The sequence below is a fragment of the Myotis brandtii genome, unplaced genomic scaffold (assembly GCF_000412655.1).
Source record: "Myotis brandtii unplaced genomic scaffold, ASM41265v1 scaffold276, whole genome shotgun sequence".
NCBI classification, from domain to species: domain Eukaryota; kingdom Metazoa; phylum Chordata; class Mammalia; order Chiroptera; family Vespertilionidae; genus Myotis; species Myotis brandtii.
The window spans coordinates 2,391,580-2,406,704 of NW_005360509.1; the positions used below are offsets into that span (position 1 = coordinate 2,391,580).

At 37.0% G+C, this 15,125-nt stretch overlaps 1 protein-coding gene across 1 annotated transcript in view; it reads left to right on the forward strand.

The window, feature by feature from the left end:
* MYOM1 (myomesin 1) overlaps positions 1–15,125 on the forward strand; it is a 114,886-nt gene that overhangs the window by 22,707 nt on the left and 77,054 nt on the right. The window contains exons 3-7 of the mRNA XM_014541637.1: positions 1,730–1,961; positions 3,346–3,503; positions 12,697–12,789; positions 14,541–14,629; positions 14,736–14,798. Of these exons, the coding sequence (XP_014397123.1) occupies positions 1,730–1,961; positions 3,346–3,503; positions 12,697–12,789; positions 14,541–14,629; positions 14,736–14,798 (635 nt within the window). The remainder of the gene's footprint in view (positions 1–1,729; positions 1,962–3,345; positions 3,504–12,696; positions 12,790–14,540; positions 14,630–14,735; positions 14,799–15,125) is intronic.

Sequence of the window (15,125 nt, forward strand, 5' to 3'; positions counted from 1 at the left end):
AGAGAGAGAGAGAGAGAGAGAGAGAGATTATATCCTACTAGAAAGTTCATTTCAAATCTTTCTATTGTATTTTAACCTCTATAGAGAATTCCAGGCACTTTCATTATGGTTTGTTTTATATTCAGTTATTAATTCATTCCCAATCTCATTAAAAAGAGAGAGAGAGGTAATTATATCAAGACACTAAGCTAAAATTGTTTTATTTTTATTTTTCTCTTCCTAAATTATACTGGATATACTACTAAATTCCTTAGTAGAGACTGGGTTATTCATATTTGGAGAACTAGAGATATGGAAAATGAAATTACAACTTATTAAGTTTAGTAAGAAACAGAGTAGACTAGTCTTGTCTACCAGATATTTTAGTAATATTCCATAAGAAATTCCAAACTTAGGAAAATGTTGACTCATGCTCTTCAGCAAGTTGCATAGATTCAGGTGCCAGGAATTTGTAAACACAATGGCAGTGTTTGCTTAAATTTAGAGGTAATTATTATTATAAGAAAAGCAAATATACAATTCTGCCTTGAGAGGTCTAAAAGAATCTTCAACCTAATCAATATACTTCCTCACTGAAACATCTAATGGGGTTCATGACAAAGGTATTGAAGAAGGTTAAAAGTAATCCAAGTATTTTTGACAACATTAATAAACCACAGCACAGACTCTATCATAAACTACTGTAGAGCACTTTTGGGTGTTACTACTCACTTGGCATTATCATCAATTATAAATAAAAACAAGTAACTTTTATAAAGGTCACTTCAAATGCAAGTTTTAGCATCTCATCAGAACTATGTGCAAGTATAAAGACCATCCTATTAAATATATACACATACATACATACACAATCATATATGCACATGAAACCTTTATTATTTAGAAAAGAAACCCAGTAGGCATAAGGATCTCATGTAAATTTAGAACTTATTTATACATGCAACAGCTCTGGCCAATGCATTACCTCAATTGATTTATAGATTCAGATTAAGCACATTAGTCATGTATCAGAATCACAGCACACAAACTGCATTTTATTTTATAGTATCACTAGAGGCCCGGTGCATGGAATTGTGCACTGGTGGGGGGCATGGCCTGCGGGGATCGGCCCACTGTGGGAGCGCTGCTCATCCCAGTCAGCCAAGCGGCGCTCCCACTGTGGGATCGCACTGACCACCAGGGGGCAGCTCTTGCGTTGAGCTTCTGCCCCCGGTGGTCAGTGTGCGTCATAGTGACTGGTTGACTGGTTGTTCTGGTCATTCCACAGTTCAGTCACTGGGCTTTTATTATATAGGATGTTTTCTGGAAGGAAGTCATAAATTAATCTTTTATTATAGTCTCAATCATATTTATACACACCAAGGAAATGACCATGGGCAAGTTATCTAACTTCTCTGAGCCTTGTTATCATATATCTAAAATTGAAATGATAAAGTTTTAAAGTTTACCTCATAAGGTTGTTGTGGTGGTAAAATGAGATAATGTGTGTAAAAAGCACTTGGCAAAACTCCAGGGCCACCATAGCTATTATTATCGTTGTTACCACTTTTTATTAAGGTGACAGTCACTTCATACGTGAAGAGTTAGTTCCTGATTAACAGGTTTTCTATCAAGTTTTCTTTGGGCATGGTGCACAATGTCTGAGGTCTGGTACCTTGAACTTAGTAAAATTAGGCAATATTATCACTGCCATTCACAATATCTGTATTTTGCCATTGTTATATTCTAGCCAAGTGCATGTCAGTGGAATAACAGACACAGAAGAAGAAAGAATTAAAGAAGCTGCTGCTTATATAGCCCAGAGGAATCTTCTTGCTAGTGAAGAAGGAATCACAACATCCAAGCAGTCCACAGTATCGAAACAGTCTTTGTCCACTCTCCACCAGGAGGAAGTTTTTGAGAAGAAGTCAAGAAAAGTTGCAATTCGAGAAAAGGCAGAACATCTGTCACTAAGAAAAACAGTAAGAAAAGACAAGTTAATATAGCTTACAAAAGTAGAAATGCATGTAGTGTGTGTGTGTGTGTGTGTGTGTGTAGATAGAAATTGACTTGTTTCAAATGAAGAGATATGTGATCTTGTGGAGAAACAAAGAAACTAAGAAGAAGACATCAAAATATATAGGTCAGAGAAAGACAAACAATCATTTTAAACTCCATGTAATTTTAGGTTCTACAGAAATTAAGGTTTTAAAGAATCTTAAGAAGTCCACCTTCGGGAAGTAAAATATGTACCTTGACCTTAAAATGTTAAAAATTAAATGGTGTAGCTTTTAAAATTTTTCTTATTTTTTAAATCATTGTTTATTTTTCAATTACCATTGACATGCAACATTATATTAGTTTCAGGTGTTCACCCTAGTGATTAGACATTGTATAATTTACTAAGTGATCATCTCACTAAATCTCATATCCATTGGATACCATACATAATTATTAGAGTATTATTGAGTCTATTCCCTATGTTGTACTTTACATCCCCATGACTATTTTGTAACTTCCTAATCCCTTTCACCCATCCCCAGAACCCCTGCCCCCCAAATCTGACAACCATCAAAATGTTCTCTGTGTCTATGAGTCTGTTTCTGTTCTGCTCGTGCATTTATTTTGAGTTTTAGATTTGGTTGTTGATATATATTTATTGTCTTTTATTATCCATTTAAAAATATTTTTATTAATTTCAGAGAGGAGGGGAGAGGAAGAAATAGTTGGAAACATTAATGATGAAAGAGAATCATTGATCAGCTGCCTCCTGCATGCCCCCCACTGGGGATCAAGCCCACAATCTGGGCATGTGTCCTTGACCAGAATCAAACCTGGGACCCTTCAGTCCTCAGGCTGACACTCTATCCACTGAGCCAAACCAGCTAGGGCCATATTTTTTAAAATTTATTTTCTTCTTTTTAAAGAACACTCTAGTATTTCATTTAATACTGGTTTGGTGGTGATGAACTCTAGCTTTTTCTTGTTTGGGAAGCTCTTTATCTGTCCTTTAATTCTAAATTATAGCTTTGCTGGGTAGAATAATCTTGGTTGTAGGTTCTTGCTTTTCATCACTTTGAATATTTCATGCCAGTCCCTTCTGGCCTGCAAAGTTTCTGTTGAGAAATTGAGTACCACATTTACCTATACTGCCATCTTGGCCAGAAGTCTTAAATGGTGTATTTATTTTAAAAAGGAGCAAAGAATATGCATTTGATTTAAATATAAAAATCAGGCTCCAAATGGAAAAATTATAATTTTGGTTTCTGCTTGTTATTTTTTTTTTTTGGCTGCTATTTTTTTTCCTGCTTGCTATTTTTATAGTACAAGTTACTTTGATTTTATAATATTTTGATTTTTTTCCAGTTAGAAGAAACTGAGGCATTTCATAGAAAAATGAATGAAGATCATCTTCTCCATGCTCCTGAGTTTGTCATCAAACCTCGTTCCCACACTGTTTGGGAGAAGGAAAATGTAAAATTACACTGTTCTGTATCTGGCTGGCCAGCACCTCGTGTCACATGGTATGTTATCTTTTTGAAAACTACTCCTATAATCAACTATACAAAATTACTTTAACCTCTAGTGAAAATATTCAGCATTATAAATATGCAGGAGTCATTGAAAGCATTTACAAATTTGTATAGATTTTTAAAATAGTGAAGAAAGTATACTGAGATTAATATTTTATGTATGGGAAAAACAGTATTGCATACGTTATGATACATTATAATTATATTAGAGGCCCAGTGCATGAAATCATGAGCCGGGGGGGCAGGGACTGAGAGGTGGTCAATGCACCTCATGGTGACTGGTGGAGCGGTCGTTCTGGTTGTTACACTTATGGTCCCTGGCTGTTTATTATGTAGGATTATACAGATGGGTCTTTATCTTATTAAAGTGTTAAAATTTTATCAACATATTTACATACAAAGAAAATGTATATCTATAATTTCTATAGATCATAAAAATTTGTTCTCATTAAATATAGGTATCATTTTGTGATGACAAGCAATACTGCCTTTTAAAAAATAAAACCCAAAGGGTTCCAACTCTACTAATCATCTGAGCTGAGGTCTCAATGTGTTTTTTCTAAAGCCAAGAAAAAAGAGGGGATTTGATGGGAAATATTACTCAATAAGGGGCCTGAAGGAATCTTCTTTCCATAAAGAATAAATGCTCCCTTTCCCCTTCCATTATATATGGTAGCCCCCCGCCTAAAAAAGTATACACACTTTGAAAGATTACAAAGTCAGTATTTGTTAACATACAGTTCACTTTCAAATTTTAAAAGAATCTACAGAAATGGGTAACTTTTTTTGTCAATGCCTGTTTTCAAACTGATAACCATTTTGGTCCAGGCACTGCTGATAATGTGTGCCCTCAGTTCATCAACTATTGCTTGTTTTGTACTGTAAACTCTATCCTTTTGTAGCCCCATAAAAAAGTCTAGTGGATAAATTTTCTTTGTTTAAAGCTTAGTCTGGCTTCACCCATTATTTCAAATCAGTTAAACCTGAAAAGGAGTGAAAATTGAGTTATCAGCTGTTAAAGTATGTATGCATTTATGGGGGGACACCCTGTGACCCCAAAAATGTATGCACACTTTGAATAATTATAAATGTATACATACTTTGAAAATGTTTGTACTTCAACTGCATTTTCAAACTTCTAGTAGCATTTTAGGATGAATTTCTTTTGTTCAAAGCTTAGTCTGGCTGAAAAGAGAGAAACATCAATTGAGCTATCAGCTGTTAAAGTGTGTATACCTGTTTTGGACATCCTGTATATCCTATTGCAATTGTCAGTGATTTTTTGATTCCTAAGCTCAGAATTTTCTTATTATGTGTCATGCATATCTGCCACAGAGAGCAGAAGTATGAAAATGATTGAGCCAACTCAAAAGGCATTTTTCACTTTATTCTCTGACATGGATATTTTGCATGCTATTTTTTCTATCAGGAGTGGTGGTAAATGCACCCTATATTGCAGTATAAACACTACACCGAAGGACATTGTCACTTGTTTTTTACTTTATTCTCTGACATGAATTTTTGCATGCTATTTTTTCTATCGGGAGTGGTGGTAAATGCACCCTATGTTGCAGTATAAACACTACACCGAAGGACATTGTCACTTGCAGAGTCCCTGCTTCCTTCTCCTTTTTCCCCATGATCTCTAATGTTGGTCAGACACGTGGCTAGCATAAATGGAGGTAGCTGACAAGATAGAATCCAGTTACCTGACTAAGGTTATTCTTAAGAAGCAGGTGGAAAGGTTTTAAAAATTCACCTATGATGTCAACCTTCCTTTAATAACATTGGCTTTACTTGCAATTTTTCTTACATGTAAACTTTTTTCAGGGTTTTTGAGTTTGAAAATCAAAGAATGAAAATCCAAGCCAGCTATATATTATCAAGGCAAATAATTTATAGTACACAAAAGTGAGAAATGTAGGAACATATTTCAATGCAAATGAAGTTTTAAAAAATAAATTTATAAACTTTAAAGTATACTATAGTAAGCTAAAAATCAACTTATCTTTGCCTCATCTCTCTCTGTGACTACAGAGTTGCATAATTTGGCCTATTAAAGGGATATTTTCTCTTCAAAAATGGATGACATGTCACCTAAAAAAAAAAATCCAGACTTTCCTATAGAAATGCATGAAGGATAACTAATTTCCAGCTCCAAGAAATATTATTTGGCCATTAAAAACTCTTCTTTCATAAAATTCAAATGTACTACTAATAAACAAATACTCAGAGTCCTTAGTTAGGTACATATATTTATTACATAGCATCCTATCTCTGCTTTTAAAAAATTAGAGTTAAAGATGATTTTTAAAAGTAATATCTGGCAGGTAAATATTCATTTCTTAAGCATTTATTTATTCTACTAAATTCACAGAAACTAGAGTACAAGCATCCAAGTGGACATTGATGGTGTTAATTATTAAACTGGAGTTACAGGCTCCACAAAAGCAGAGCTCAGATATGTCAAAGATTAAACTTATATTCTGTTTTGTTGGCTGGAAAATTAGTGATTTAAAAACAAAATATTTATATAAAAAATAAAAACTCTCCAGAAAAATTTGAGATGACCAAAATGTCGACTCTTAGAATTCCAGTTAAATTGAAAAATAGAAATACTGTCAATTTTCAGTTATCCTCACTAATGGAATTGAGCAGTAGTATGATTTTTTACTAAAATTTTATATCTGTCTTTGAAATATTCATTTCCTCAACATGTGAATTTTATGTCCTATAGGCTCCTTTTAAACACAAACCAAGGGACAGAGGCAAGATTTGCCTCGGGAATGATTGGGAGATTGTTAATTTACTGGAAAAGCCTTCCCTAGTTTCTACACTCCCTTTACTGCTTGGAGAAGACAACTTCATTCTTACCCCAGATTCTTCCAGTAGGGACAGATCAGAGCATTTCACAGAAAGTCCTGTTGTCCTGCAAGTCAAAGAAAAAGTAAATATTAAAACAAAAGAAGTAGTGGACCACCAAGAAAATATTTAACCATACTTCTGAGAACAAGATTTTCTCCTTCTGAAAGCTGAAATGTGGACAATCAGCTAGTAGATAACTGAAAATTGCCTATGGCAATAAAAAAGGTCAGATCCAGTTTTTGTGGGGCATGAGGTTTATTCATTTTGGGGGTACTCTTTACAAAGAAGAATATAAAGTTAGTATAAATTAGACATACAGTCTTGTGGAGACCCATGCTAGTGGGAGACCCTACAACTTCAGCCTTATTGGCTCCAAGGTAAATAAATCCACTTCTGGAAGTAAACTTCTGTGTGGGATTGGTATACATTCCTGCACATGTTGTCTATTAATGAAGCTCTGACTTACTTTGCAATGCTGCTAATGCAATCTTCAGAAGTCATCCATCCCCTCAATGAGCAGGGAACCCAGAGCCCAAGCAAGAACCCAGGTGGTTGGTGATTTCTTTGCTGGCATTTATGCTTTTATGGTTCCCAACTGCAGCTTCCTGGGTCTGACACTGAAGACAAGTATGAAAGAAATAATTGAGAATGACCTTCCTGAATAGAAGGAGGTAAATAATAGGAATAAGTGTGTGATAATGCTTCATGTAGTCATGCTGCCTCTGTTTGCAACAGTTAGTTCCTTAGCCACGTATTTCAAAGGCATGTGTGCCTGGTGCCTGGCTCCCTTAGAGCCCTTTCCAAACTTGATTCCAAGTTTCCACTAGGCACCCTCGGGTCATGGAAATCCCTGAGGTCTAGCAAATGTTACGCACATGCAGCAGCTGCTCTTTGGTCAGTCCCATGTTGTTTTTTCTTAATAGGCAATATTTATGTAATAGCTTGTATGGCAGGCTATATATTGGTTTAAAAGGTAGGGGAACATTTATATCTGTATAGTCAGGAAACTTCATATCCACAGTTTCACACCCACGGATTCAACCAGCTGCAGAGTGAAAATATTCTGGAGAAAAAAATCCCAGAAAGTTCTAAAAAGTAAAACTTGAATTTGAAACATGCCAAGCACTATGCTGAATCCATGCAAATGAAATTATGTGTATACATGCTTTATTGTAGCCTATTTGCAAATATAGGTTACATGCAAATATTACACAATTTTATATAAGGAACTTGAGCATCTGTGGATTTTGGTATCTTCAGGTGTCCTGGAACCAACCTCCTGTGCATACCAAGGGAAAATTGTATTTGTTTTATTTGTGTAAAGGAACTCTGGAAGAAGAGGTAAAAATGGTTGAGAGTTGATCTATATGAACCAGGAGGTCATGATTCGGTTCCCAGTTAGGGAACATTTCCAGGTTGGAGGCTCAATCCCCGATGGGGGATGTGCAGGAGGCAACCAATCAATGATTCTCTTTCATCATTGATGTTTCTATCTCTCTCTCTCTCCTCTCTGAAATCAGTAAAAAATATATTTTAAAAAAAACGAATCTAAGGAGAGCAATAAGCTGTGGGGAAGGAGCTGGGTAGAAGGCAGACAAGTGTGAGGAAGGAGACTGTTCCCTGTGCACCCATATACTTTCTAGTTCTTAGACCATACAGATGTATTGCTTAGTCATTTTTTAATATATTTTATTGATTTTTTTACAGAGAGGAAGGGAGAGAGATAGAGAGTTAGAAACACCGATGAGAGAGAAACATCGATCAGCTGCCTCCTGCACATCTCCCACTGGGGATGTGCCTGCAACCCAGGCACATGCCCTTGACCGGAATCGAACCTGGGACCTTTCAGTCCGCAGGCCGATGCTCTATCCACTGAGCCAAACCGGTTTCGGCTGCTTAGTCATTTTTAAAAATTATATGAATTACCGGAAAAGAGAACAATTCTCTTTAAAAGAAGGAAAGAATTGAGTTAAAAAGAACCAGATTTCATTGGGTTTCCAACCCAAAGTCTAGATCAATTTTATCAATGAGAATATGGATTGTAGTCTGCAAGGAGATTCACACAAACTCACTGGAGCATGTGTGGGTATTGGTGAGCAGCATTCTTTCACTCATTCAACACCTTTTTGAATCTATATGTGGATACTGGGCTAGATCCTTAAGCGAGACACTTAAAAAATACATGTTTGGAATTCTTCACATTGCCCCTAAGGTCATTGGCAAATAGACACTTAAAGAAATTGTCATTAGGCATGATAATAATTTAAAATGTAGGAATGAAATAATATGATAAATATATCTTAGAAAGAATGGAGATTTGGAAAGGTCTTATTCTATTTTTGCATATTATGAGAATTTATAAATTCTATTATAGACTATGTATTGAATTTGTTTATAAGAGTAGAGTTATTCACAATATATTTAAATTTAGTATTTGCTGCCATATTATCTTAGGAAAACAACCTACATTTAGAATAGTTAAAATTATTTGTAATTTTTAATTACCTCCCAACATAAGGGTTGGGGTTTTATTTTAGATTTTTTTCTATTTATATAATTTCAAAATCTATCCAAATGGGATCGATCTCTCTCAGCTCATTGGTTTTTAAATTGGGTAATAACTATTTACTCAAAACATAAGGTTGAATTCTAAGCAACAGTCACCTTTGTGATGGGATTCAATATGATAAATACCATTTTACATGCATTATTTGCTGATAGAAAAAAATTAGGCTGAAGCCTTTTTACTTGATGATGTTTTACACCACCAAAGACCTTCCATTGTTACCCTTGTATCCAAACAGACATTTGTTTAGGGGCATTTAGTGTGTGTTTTACACACATAAACTAAGAGTTTATTCTAGAAATAGTTATAGTAAAATGCAAACTCATTAATTGTTTATAGAGGCTACATGAAAATGATAAGTGAAATAGTATACATCTGAATATTCATGAGAATTTTCGAAACCTCTTGACAAAATATCCCAGGTTGTAGATTGCTCTCCAGAATTAGCTGATGACTGGCCAGTTTGGAATTTCACTTTCCAGAAATAACAAGCTGTGAAGCATTTACTAATACAGAGCAGGCCAAATATCCTTCCTTTCTTTTCTGACTTAATACTGAAGATAGCCAATGTCAAGTGACCCAGAATTTGAATGCCTCGGTGACTTCCTTGGAAAACAGAGTTGAATTGCTTTTTACTCCTTGCCTGGTGATTTAAAACAGGCATTTCTTACAGTGACAGCTGGCGTACCAGAGGAAAAGCTAGGAAGATCCTCAAATGGTGTGTGTGTGTGTGTGTGTTTTAAACTGATTTCATGTGCCATGTGGTCAACTTAAAAAAGTCGTCAGGTGCTAAGTTGGTTAGTACTGGAGAGCAAGGAAGGGGAAACAACCCTGGGAGCTGCAAAATCCTGTTCAAACTCAAACTTTATGGAGATATGAACAACATTTTTGTCAGAAGCCAAATTGAGTGTCACCCAGTTGTTGGGTCAAGTAGCACATACACAGCCTTTGGTGTCATATTTCTCTTCTTATACTAAAAGGAACTACTGAAAACACCCAACACATGAAAACTGAGAAAGAGAGAGCTTTGAGTCAAGTGTGAAATTACCTAACCTAATTCAATCAAAAGAACATGTCAATTAACAGATTCTACCCTGTCATTCGTCAAAATGAGGAATGTTTGAAATTAGAAGCCGCCAGCAGATTTCTTGTTACAAGCCACCTGATCAGATAGTCCTGTCTGCCTGGGGCCCTGTGGGGAGGCAGCTGTCTGAAGCTGCTTCTGGGCTAGCAGGAAGCAGCTGGCAATGTGTTCTATGGGTTGGGTAGGTTATGCCACTACAACTGCCACACAACTGCAATTCTTTTTTTTTTCCACTTAAAAAAATTTTCATTTTCCAATTACAGTTAATGTATAATATTAAATTAGTTTCGGGTGTACAACCCAGTAATTAGACATTTACATAGCTTACGAAGTGATCACCCTAATAAATCTAGTACCCACCTGACATCATACATGCAACTGCAATTCTTAAGCCAGTCCAGCCCTCTCATTTTAGATATGAGAAAACCGAGACACAAAGAGCCTCAACTTACTGTTTTCATATGCACTTATTTTAAATTATCCATACCAGAACTCTGTTTCTTTGGCCCCAAATTATGAAGCTATAATTAATCTATTGCATTACACAATAATTCCATTCAATTTAACAAATACAGAGTGCCAAATATGTGCCCATGACTCATATTTCCGTGAGAGTGGGAATAGCAGTAAATATGGATCAGACACAGTCCCCATCATCAAGGTACTGGGAGCTTAGTAGGAGTGACACATATTTAGCAATAATTTAATATGTTATACCTTGCAGTTTGATCCAAGTAACACTGATGCAGAGAGGCAGGAAAAAGTAATATTGTGTGGGATTTTAGGGAGGAGTTTATTGAAGTGGCGTTGGATATGAACCTTGAAGGATGAGTTGGGATTTTGCTAAATGGAGAAGGAGAATGATAACATTTTAAAAAGTATAGAAAATGGTCCTCGTGGGGTGGCTCATTTGGTCATCCCATGCACCAAAAGGTTGTGGGTTCGATTCCTGGTCAGAGCACACACCTAGGTTGTGGGTTAGATCCCCAGTTGAGGCATGTAGGGAGGCAACCAGTAGATGTTTCTCACCCACATCGATGTTTCTCTCTTTCTCTCTCTTCCCCCCTTCCTCTCTCTCTAAATTCAATAAAAACATATCCTCAGGTGAGGATTAAAAATAAAATAAAACATAAATACAAAGTATAGAAAATGGATTTGTATTTTAGGGGCATAGAGCCTGTGTGTACACATGTGTGTGTAAGTGTGCAAGTTGGCAAGGGGAAGGAACTAATTGAAGATTATTTTCTTTCTTTCCCTTTTCACCACTTTCCCTGATCCCAAACCTCTTTATAACCATTTCCAGAAGTCTAAAGAAATAAAATGCAGCTAAATAGAGAAAATGGAAGCATCACATGTTGTCAGGAGCCGAACTGACTGTGTTCAAATCCCAGCTCTGTTATTTCTGGCTGTGTGAACTGGGACAAGTTATTTAGCCTCTTCATGCCGGGGCTTCTTCATCTGGAAAATGATGTTAGAAACAGTTCTGCCTCATGTGGTTGTTGTGAGGGCTGAATTTACAATCTATTCATAAAGCACTTAGAACCTTGCCTGGCTCTAGTCAATGTTCTGTGTCAGTTGTGGTTATTCGTGTTATTTATGTTATCTGTGCACATAAAGTGGCATGTTTGAAAGGAAAACAAGTGAAATCTAGCTCCTCTTTTGGGAGGAAATGGCTTAAGCAGGAGAGACTGGTTTGGCACCGTAGCCACCGGCTATTGAGACCTTGAGGACGCGGTATAGACTCAAGGTGCCACTTCTAGACTTGGGAGACAGTGTCTCCGGAAGGACTCTTCCATGTAACCTCTCTCTCTGAGGTCTGAGAGGCTTAACTAGGGGTGGGACAGTCAGAAAAGGGTAATCCTTCAGCTTATATTTGTCAGATTTTTTTTCATGATTATTATTTTAACTTCTTCCAAGCCAAGAGCCATGCTTGCTTATGAGTGAATAAAACACTAAATATAATGAGCTTTCAATACAACTGATATTGTTTTTTCACAACATGCAAGGATGTTAGTAGGAAGAATGTTTTACTTTCATCCTACATAGACAGCCAACAATAAAACCCCTAACACGAAAACTTCCCCTCTGTCGTGTCAGCAATGGTCAAGTTTTTCTTTAGATCTTTTACAAAGGATATGCACACCAAAAGTGCATATTATATATGAATGTAGAACTTTGATGGATTTCTGTAGACTGCACACACCCATGTAATCAAGCACCCAAGTTGCCTCCTTCATATTTCCCCCACCCACCCCACTGCCCTCCCCCACCCCAGGGGGAAATCACTTTCCTGACTTCTAGCAGCATGAATCGGTCTTTTCTGGTTTTGTACTTTATATAAAAGCAGCCATTGTACTGTGTACTCTCTTGTGTCTGTCTCTTCCACTCAACATTATATATGCAAGATTCAACCACATTGTTATGAATGGTCAGCTTCTTAAATGTACTTTTTATGATGAAGGACAGGAAAGTAAGAACATTGAGAAGTTTTATTGCATTAACTGTGCATTTTATTTAATCTACTGTAGACTTGTCTTTATTGAGCAGATGTTGCTGCTGACCTCAGTGCCATGTTTACAGGTGTTCCCTCAAGAATTGTGTGTGCTTTTAATCATGAAGCTATTTACATACACTTCAACTTACTTCCCCTTGTTTCCATTGTCTCGTAGGTATAAAAACCAGGTGCCAATAAATGTCCATGCAAACCCTGGAAAGTACATTATCGAAAGTCGATATGGAATGCACACGCTGGAAATTAACAAGTAAGAAAACATCAGGGTCTGTGTGTGTTGCCTTACAGTCACTCAGGGAGGCACCTCGCCACCCCAGTAACAGCTGCCCTCCCCCCTTGTTCCCAAATGCAGCATGATCACAATGGGGGCACACACATGCATTGCTTCTCTAGGTGCCCAGCTGAGAATTGTATGCATGACTCATTCTTACCAAGCCCACTTTACCTACTAAAGTGATCTTAAGTTTGAATTTAGTCAAAGATGAGAAAAAATTCACATCTTTTTATTTATCTCTTATATACTGGAGAGTTTTTCTTAGACATCAATAAGAAAATGAGTTACATAAATAGACATTAATATTCAATTATTTTTTAGTGTTCCAAATCAACATCATCATCATCATCATATTCTTTTGCCTTTACTTAATAAAGGCCATGAAGGTTGGGATGGGTGGCAATGAAAGAAAGTAAGCTGGACTAGGAGAAATTGCTCTTTCCTTCTGCTCACCAGGAACTGTGGAAAATGATGCATCTGCCTATCAGCCTGTAGATGGAGGCAGGGTGGACATTGGGATGTTTTTAAAGCAAAATTCGAAAGCAAAACCCACATTAAAATTTCTAAGTCCTCAAAAGTTTATCGTGTCTCCTCAGATGGTTTTGCAGTCCAAGCCTAGTTATGTGGACAAAAAAGTTAAACAAGCTCCCACCATCTTCAGTTCACATAAAACCATGACATGCTGAGATGTCAAAGTAAAACCTACAGCATTCTGATCTCAAGAGATTTATAGCCTTCTCTTCAGGTCAGAGCAATTGACACGTGATGCTGGGCTTCAAAGAGTTGCCTGGCACCATGTGACATTCACCAAGCTCTGACCCTGACCTCAAGTCACGTCAATTCTGCCGGTCAGTTGTTCTATAGAGACAACAGTGAGCTATGTGGTTGCTTGATAATTAAATAGTTATGAGAAATACAATTGCATTGACCTTCCTGGGGTTCTATTTATGTCTGTAAAATTTCAGCAAGAAATAAGTTTATATGACTGAAACTAAACTTTCAGGGACAATGAATAACACAGACACTGGTAGTGATAAGACACAAAACAACCTGCTTGGTAATCTTAGCCTGTTCATCTCTCTGTGAGATCATTGTCTCCCTAAATCCATTATTAAGACATCCCAATTTCTGTATTATAATTCAGAAACCTTCCAAATGGCAGTTCTTGTGTCATGCTGTGGGCCAAAACTCCAAGTGTGGCCTGAACCTTAGTAGAATTAAGGGATGAATAACTTGTTTGTACTTTGAGGCTAGAAACACGCATTAGGCCCACCTGGATCTGGTCTGGGCTGAGGGAGGCCGTGGAAGTCTACAAGGAGAGGTTGTTTCTTTCCCTGTCGCCCCCAGACTGAAACTCACCCTGAGGGAAGCCAGCAGGGAGGCTGTGCCCCCAGTTTATCTATCATAATGCTCTTCATGCTGTAATGTATGTGCTTAGCATTTTATTAACATTTTTTGGACATTAAAAATGAATCCGGGCAAGGGTAACAATGGACTATAGATCTTCTCCCAGTCTGTGCTGCTGCCTTGAATCTGCTGTAAATCTCTTGAGCTACATAAAATCCCACAGGGAGCCAGATCAGAGAGCAGCTTCTTCAAGAGTTCCTTAGAGCCACGCTAGCCACTGGCTTACGGTGTGCCGTGGTAGCAAAGAACCCTTGAAGGAGCAGCTAGTAATTACAGGGAGTGTCACTGTGACAGCCACGCATTTCTGTACGTTCTTCCAGGTGTGATTTTGAAGACACCGCTCAGTACCGGGCCTCGGCGATGAATGCTAAAGGAGAGCTTTCAGCATATGCCTCGGTTGTGGTAAAGAGTAGGTTTGCTGGACTTGTTTTATTCAAAATGCACCTTTTTATTATTTATTTGCATTGCTAAAAAGTAAATTAGAAGTTCACATGCATTTATGCTTTCTTTTCTAGGATATAAGGGAGAGTTTGATGAGACTCGCTTCCATGCTGGGGCTTCCACCCTGCCCCTCAGCTGTAAGTTTAAAAATGATTTGCTAAGTGCCATCTCCATTTAAAATACAGCATAATATGCTGTACACCTGAAACTAATATAATATTGAGTATTATTAAAATAGAGATAATAATAGCACTTACCTAATAGGGTTATTATGTAGCTTGAGTTAATAGATATTAAATACTTGGAACAATACTTGGCACAAATTGAACTCAATAAACGTTAGCTTGCCTTTTCAAATTAATACTAAGAGATCTTAGGAAGAGAGATGAAACATGAGACAAAGGGCCTAAGTGTTGGGAGTTGAGCAGTTATAGGTTTGAGTTTTAATTTCACATGTGATACCT